An 8,033-nucleotide genomic window follows, 5' to 3' on the forward strand; every position below is an offset into this window, starting at 1 on the left:
TGACTTCAAATTCGGAGCTCTCTGAACCATCGCAAATCTGTATTAATTGCTTATAATATCCACATATACTAACACTCTATCCCAGTTTTGATATGTATGGATATATATTCAATGCTCAAATCTACATTTATAATGGCAATATATTTTAGGAATGATCTCCTGCCATATCCATGCCTTTATTTAGCTATCTTTTCATTGAACATCCTGGGAGAATATCCCCTGCTCAAGCAGCCACTCTCCCTCGGCTTCTGTGCCTGTGTTGCTTCTTATTGGGGCCTTGAACACCCACCCCATCTGCCAAGCTCCCTTGATTGAATTTCTGGGGCTTTCCACGTGCATTGGGATTTCTTCTATGACATGGGGCTTTGCTCCTTTGTTGTTTTCTTCTTTGAGCTCCATTATCAAGAAGGTTATTTTTGTCTTCCCTGTAACCTCATTAATGCAAGATGGTGAAAGATAAGACGAGAACAGACATCAACAGAGGGAAGTGGCTGAATCCACCACGACTCTTCTCTCTTTATCACTTCTTTCCTTCATTTCTGTTGGGAGCCTCGGAGCTATTTTTCAAGGAAATTCTTGGGGTAGAATATCATAAATTTATATTAATCACATCAGTATTACCCTCTTTAGGGTATTTGCTATAAAGTTGGCTACAATGCTTAAATATTCATAAACTTTTGAATACTTGCCCTATACAGTTAATCTCATTCAAATCTTTACTGAAAATTCTTACAGAACAGGACAAAAATCTTGTCATTTTAATCTTTTCTATGTCTTTATTTGTTAACCACTTATCTTGTACTTATAAAATACATTCAAAGATATATGCATTACCCCGTCAAGAGTAAATACCTCATCTTTTTATCCACTAGTCTTGCCCTACTTGAGCATATTTGCTGAAGGCCTGAGTTGAGTGGATATATTCAGCAAGAAGAGGAATGAATTAAACTTCATCCCACTGTAGGTAGAGGGCAGTGGAAAGCAAGGTAGAAGATGCTCCATATCTGATACCAACTTTCTGCCCTGTCTCCTCCCTTCTTTGCCTTTCCCTCCTTTTAGTCCTGATGGTCTCTTCTTAGGCTCTGTTTAAGAACATGCCACTTCCCAAGATAGAGATGGGTGGAGAAGAGAGGAAAAGAGAGGGCTTTTTTTTTTTTCTTTCTGAATATATTTTTACATAATTTAACTCAAGCTTTGTATATGCCTCTTTCTGGGAAGAGATACTAGGCTCATGGTTTTGAGAGTCATCTGGATAATGGAGGATATGAGAAAAATTATTGTCTCTTCCATACGGCATAGACCACAGCTACGAAGTGAATCCTTGGATTAATCCAGTAGGCCACCTCCAGGGAGGCGGGTCAGGCATCAGTGCAGAGATGCTACATTACTTATATCTTGTGCCTCTTACGGTGAAGGATCATTCATTTTTAAAATAATATTAGCCATCTAATTCACCAACTACTGAAATTGTACCATTTTTATATCACTTAAGATAGCAGAAGATTACTCTGAAATATCCTACCCTTAGTTTTTGGATACCTCTAAATATCCATTGAATTCCAGGGATTAGAGAGGTAAATGGGCTCTTCATATTTCATTGAGGGGACTGCACATCCCTGCTCTGACAGTCCACTGGCTTTCCCCCTCACAGAGGCACCTGAGTGCAGGAGGCACGTGCTGCTTCAGGCTGCATCGACAGTGTGACCTCTCAGTTGCCTCTGCTAACTAAACTGCACAGGTGAGAACATTCTATTTTCAGGAGACTCTATTCTGTCTTTGTATAAAAGCACAATATTGCACATTTTCAGCTAGTGCCAGTAAAGCCAAAGGGAAACCTTGTAGGAGTTTTCAGTCTAGTGTACACACAGATACTAGTTCTACTCCCACACCATTTAACAGCTCATAAAGTCAGTTAGAGTTATTCCTTTGATTAAGAGAGATTTAGTGAAGGCGAGCCTAATAACTATATTATGCATAGCATTTAGTTGCATTAGAGAGTTTTGGTATTCTCTGACTAAATTATAAGCCCTCTAATGAAATATTAAAATGAGATATCTTTGAAAACATATTGATATTGATCTATCAAAAAACAAGAAGCCTAATAATGAGGTATAAAAGGTTAATTCCAGGCATAGCAAAATGGCAGCTTGCCAAAACTGACAGCTTATCCACCTGTCTACGTAAGAAAAATAATCCATTTATTACGTGTGTGTTTTTCTGACATCCTTACTTGTTCATATTCCATCACATCAAATTTTTACATTTTGATAAATTTGATCATTACTTCTTAGAAATTTGGATACATACCATGATACATCTTCCCAAATCAAATGATGTGTACTAATGCTAAGCACTGTATTTTAAATACTTTACAAATTTAGTGTCCATGTGTCCCTTACATTCATATTCCCTACTGGAGAGAGTTATAGGAAATCTATTTAAACCATAAAAAAACAAAAATAAGTAAATCCACAGATTTTAGCTATTCTAAAAATGAGAAATTTCTATAGTCAAAAATGAAAAGATCAACCATGTCATTTAAAACTAAGACAGGCTTTTCTTTTTGTTTCCCCCACTGATAAACATTACACCTATATTTAAAAATACAAGCTTCTGTTCTTTCTACAGTGGGGAGCAATTTGAAAGCTTACACAATTGAAAATGGTTCTTACGTAATTCTTGTTCTTGCATCTGTTATCTGAATCAATGGTTGATTGAAATAAATACTTCTTTCCTGAAAAATTATTCCAAATTTCTTTTAAATCAGCAAAGTCACTTTCTCAGAGTGTGGGTTTTGTTTGTTGCTTATTTTTTTGTTTCTTTACAGGAAGAATCACCTAACCTATTCATGACTGGCTTTTCCTGGTCCTGATGCAAAAGCTTTCTTTTGATCATTTATTTATTACTCAAAGCTGCTTTGAAAGACATAGTTGCAGAATAAAATATTTAAGCCCTCTGATAGATCAGCAGGTAAGCAAAATGAATTTACATTAACAAGAGTAGATACTAATGAGTAGTATCTAATATTTTAATCAATATGTATCAGTTTACAAGAATTGCTAATAAACTCTGTATTTTTTTTTTTTTTTGGCCACGCATAAAATAATTCTAATGATTAATTCAACAAGAAAGGTAATTTATTTCAGTTTAATTACATGACAATCACCTTGTTAGCACGAGTAAGGAATCATTTTGCTTCTCCGGAATTTTCTTTTCTCCCTTCCCATCCCCACTGTGGACAACGCCTCACAGAAAACCAGTTGCCCCTCCGTTTCCAAAGCCCTTCCCAGCAGACAGCCTGTTTCCCACACGTTGGTATTTAGATACCAACTGATAACTTGGTGGATTCAGCCCCTCAAGGCTGTTAACAGCCTGACTTCTACCCTGTTCTGTTGTGTCTGCGAGCGAGTGAACTTCTCACTCATAACACCCGGTATTTACAGGACAAAAATAACATCTGTAAGCTGGAGCGGGAGTTCGCAGTGCCTTCAGCTCTGCTGAGCATGACACATAATTGGAGTGCTCAGAATCTTAAGGCAGTTGTACAACAATTTTCTCAGGTGCATTTCAAGAGTCCGTGAAGACTCGCGGTCTCTGTCGAATGGCTTTATTTATTTCCTTTCTGACTGAGCGGAAGGGTCTGGAAAGGTGACCTACCTTTGTGCGCCAGGCGCAGGCGGGGGTGCGAGGGGCCGGCCGCGTGGCCCCCGGCCCACAGCTCCAGCAGGTAGCCCCACAGCAGCCAGGTGAGCAGGTGCCCGGCCCAGGCCATGCCGCTCGCCTGCAGCCTCCGACCCTCGGTCTCCGGCGGCCCGAGTTTCACTCAGGACTCCCCTGCGGGGACCGCGTGGGAGAGGCTTTGTCAGAGCGCGAGCGCCTTGTCACCAGAGAGCACAGTTCCGAAGTGCCATTTGTCGGGCGGTATTTGGACACGCAAAACCTTTCTTTCCCCGGGACAGTTGTTTATAAGCCGGGAGCAGGAGGACATTCCAAGGAGCGAGTCTTCAGGGCCATGTCCTGCGCTCTCTGCGCTCCCTGCGCCGGTAGACTGGGGAGGGAACGCTGGGTCGGTCACTTCTGCAAGTGGCTCATTCAGGGACGAGCCCCGAGCCCACGCGCCGCCTCCTCCGCGGAGCTCTTCCCGGGCTCCCCGCCGCCGCTCCCAGCCCGCCTCCCGCGCCGACTTGCCAAACAGCGCGCAGCAATGCACCTTCCCCTGCCGAGCCGGGACCGGCGGCCGTCCCCTCCCCGGCGCGCGGGACCCTCCCCGCGGGCTGCGCGCTGCGGGCGCTGCGGGCGCTGCGGGGACGGGAAAGTTCGCGCGGGCTGGAGGCGCGCTCGGTCTCTAGGAAGCGCTGCGCCCAGCCCCCGGCCGCCCCCGCAGGCCCCGCCGCCCCGCCGCTCCGACGGGGGGGGAGCCCTCCTGGGGGTGGGGGGGAAGGGGGGACGGGGGGCGCGACGGCGGGGCCGGATTACTTGGGATGCATAGCAGAGGAGGGTGTTGCGTCGGGGAGGGCTTTTCAATGCCCAGTCACCAAGAGTAACCCTGGAATCAATACAGATTCATTTTAAATCCTCAGCTAGTCACCCCTGAGTACCCAAATTGATTCTTGAGAGTTGCCACCGATTTTTTTTTTTTTTTACACTTATGGCTCTTTATAGTGGCTACATCTTATAGATGTTATTTTCAACTCCTGTAAGGGGAGTGTTTCAAGGGCCTAAAAAAAAAAAAAAAAATGTCATCTCTGTTTCATAGATGTGTCAGAACTAACAAATTATTTTGCTGAGGCAAATTCTTCAAATCAATTAAAAGCAAATCATACATTTTTATCTCAAATTTAAGAATAATTAAATTTTCAAGTGATTTTCTCCTAGATAAGATAACTATGGTAAAGTTGAGATTCTCTACCCAACAGACCACAGTAAAACAGGTATCAGGAAACAGGATGTGAAATACCTTAGGATTCCACTGCTATGCACTTTCAGTTTATTTTCCTAAACACCACTTTGTGTAAACAAGCTTAACACATTAGGTCAACTTTACAATCTACTTTCAATCTCAAAAACTAAACCAAACACTCTGTAGCTGTTGGCATGGAAAAGAATAGGACTATTTTTTTAAGATGCCAATAAACTTGAATAGATATTTGACTTTTTAAAAAATTTATCTTTATGGTTGAAAGTATTACAGATGTCTCCCTTTTTCCCCCCATAGACCCTCTCCTCCCTCCTCCCCTCCCCCAGCCTTCACCACACTATTGTCTCCCTGTGTTATGCATATATGCATATGAGTTATTTGGTTAATCTCTTCCCCTCCCTCCCTGCCCCCTTTCCTCTGAGTTGAGAATTAAGTGGTAAATAAATTTCAACTATGATAACTTTTTTCTTATTCTGTATTTTAAATGATAATGAGTAAGGACACTTTTTGAGAGTTACATGTTTTTTAAATCATGTAATTATTACAAAAAGCTAATGCAGGTTACCCTGATATTTTGCATTATATGCAATCACATGTAGAGCCAGGCATTCTCTACCCATTTTCCTAAGCATGATATAGTCTATTATAAGCAGAGTATATTTAGCAAAATGTAAATGTCACTGGATATTATAAATAATTAGATTTCCAAGGCCTACAAAAGATAACAAACTCTAAACATTATTTAACAGTAAAGCGACATGAAGTTTTTAGAGACTTTTAACCTGGGGTGGTCTCTGTAGGCACTTGCATATTTTAAAAGCCAGTCTGAGGAGCTACAGAGCTAAAGGCTGTTGTAAATGTGATATACTGTACCTTTGGAATCCTCTTTCACTTTCTTCTAGAATCGAAGTAACTAGAAAGTAAATAGCAGTTTTACATGTATTACCTAATGGTAGGATTCTGGAAAAGTAAATATGATGCCCATAACCTTTATTACAAATATATGGCTACTCTCATAAAACTATAACTCTACATAAGATTACACAGTGCCTGTCCTAAATCAGTTTTGGAATGGAGGCAAGGTAAGATATATCCCATTTTATTAGGATACAAATGCATATCATAAATGTCAATGTGGGAATAAATGTTACAAATGCCAGTTATATACATACAAGCTAAATACCAAGATTAATCTTCAGTTATATGTTATCCTTCACATTAGGTTAGCAAGACAATGTGTCACATGCCAGAGTAATGAGTTCCTCTGGTTTTCTCAGAATGAGATTTGGTGTATCCTCTGTCATCAATGTCATCATTTATTCCCTTTACCTCCTCTCTATGTCTTCCTACCTTTTTCTCTAGCCTACAGAAAACATGCAGATGGTGCCAAAGAATGACTGTTAAAGAAAACCTAAACGTCCAGAACTATCCATGTGGCTTTAGCCACTGGCAATGAAATGAAAAGTCTTTGACACCAAACCTGTCATTCACATAAAATAAAACAAGAATCCTCAGAAGCAGGATAACCATATAATTTGTCACCCAAATAAGACATTTCTGAGAGTAAAAGAGCCTTCTATTCATAATTACATGTAAGCTTTGAATATTATAAACAAATCGGGATATCAAAGTCACCCTACTTGTGAGAGATTTCTAGGTATCACTGTAAAACATGGAAATGGAAAAACAAACTGACACCATGAACAGTGAAGGAAAAGCTTTAGTGAATGAAAGAGCTTTGGTACTAGGAACAATACCTGTTGATATTATTATATTTGACTTGAGAAGAGCTAGACTACCAGTTTGAATATATTAGACAACATAAAAACAATAAAAGAACAGGTGAGAAGGAAAATGGTGATTCTGAAGGTATTGCCTGCCAGGTCAAATGTCTCATTCCAAAATCTTAACTCTTTATTGCTAGTGTCACAACATTGTATGAAAAGCAACTCAGCCTGGTAGTGAGAGAATAAAGGGGGAATGTAGTCCTCAGGAGTTCCAGGGTCTCCCAAGGTGGCTACTGTCACTGGTTCCCCAGTTATAACAGCAGCTGGCCTCTGAAACAATCCCCCCCAGGATGGTCCCAGGATATATGCTGCTCAATCCTATGAGGTATTTGTTAAAAGAATAGATTCCTGTGTTAACGCATATTCCCAGATTGCCAAATTGTATGTACTAAAATTTGAGTTTTACTGTGATTTCTTCAGGTCATTGTTATTCAGACATTTAACATCTGTTTGTCACTTTCACCATTTTTATCATGTTAGCATAGTGTCTGCAATTAAAATTTAATTTAAATTAACTAGATAAAAGCATTTCCTCATAGGCTCGATGTGCTACTTATATTTTTCAAATACATGTGAAAAACAGCAAAAATTGTAAAAGGTTATCTCTGTATCATTTAAAACCATACTTCCCAGCCCCTTGGCAGTATGAGTAATTTTGACCAAAAAAATGCAAGCAAAAGCGAAGTGTGTCACATCTGGCCTGAGGCAGGGAAATACTTCTAAGTAATTCTCTGTCACTTTTAAGTTCTTTCTACAGCAAAGGAGGAATCATGAAATCAAAGCACCTTGATTATTAAATCTCCACATTAGGGACAGTGCTCTGGAAAGTTACCCAAATCCACAGCTAACTTTATCTGAGCAGAAAATAAACATATATTATGTTAAGTTGTTAGGCTTATTTGTTACAACAGCATAGGATAGCCTCTTCTGACTAAATGCGTACGTTTTATCTACTGTGCTTTGGGAATTGTGCTCCTGGATACGCATATAGCATGAATAAGTCACTGACACTGTATTCTTTCCTACCTGTCACTAAAACTACTTCAGCAGAAGTGGCTATGACAGCCAGGAGAGATGTGGATATTTGGGGGCTAAGTAAAAGATAAAGTGATTTCCTATGTAATTTTATAAGCGATGGGATATGTCCTTGGATTTTCCAGTTGAACCTTGTACACAAAAATGATGTCATAAACAGTATTTACAGGTGAACAGCATAGTACTACCTCTCAAGAATATTATGATTAAAACTGTTAGTAAGCCAAAGTACCACAAGAGCAATGATGAGGACTCTTTTTGTAACTAAAGATAAACTTTCTCTGCAGTGGCCA

At 40.1% G+C, this 8,033-nt stretch overlaps 1 protein-coding gene across 1 annotated transcript in view; it reads right to left on the minus strand.

The window, feature by feature from the left end:
• Positions 1–4,139, minus strand: part of SEMA3E (semaphorin 3E) — a 224,982-nt gene extending 220,843 nt beyond the window's left edge. Inside the window, exon 1 of the mRNA XM_016199833.2 lies at positions 3,658–4,139. Coding sequence (XP_016055319.2) covers positions 3,658–3,772 — 115 coding nt within the window. The 5' untranslated portion in view covers positions 3,773–4,139. The remainder of the gene's footprint in view (positions 1–3,657) is intronic.
• Between the last annotated feature and the right edge of the window lie 3,894 nt (positions 4,140–8,033).

The sequence above is a fragment of the Miniopterus natalensis genome, chromosome 10 (assembly GCF_054644295.1).
Source record: "Miniopterus natalensis isolate mMinNat1 chromosome 10, mMinNat1.hap1, whole genome shotgun sequence".
NCBI classification, from domain to species: Eukaryota; Metazoa; Chordata; class Mammalia; order Chiroptera; family Miniopteridae; genus Miniopterus; species Miniopterus natalensis.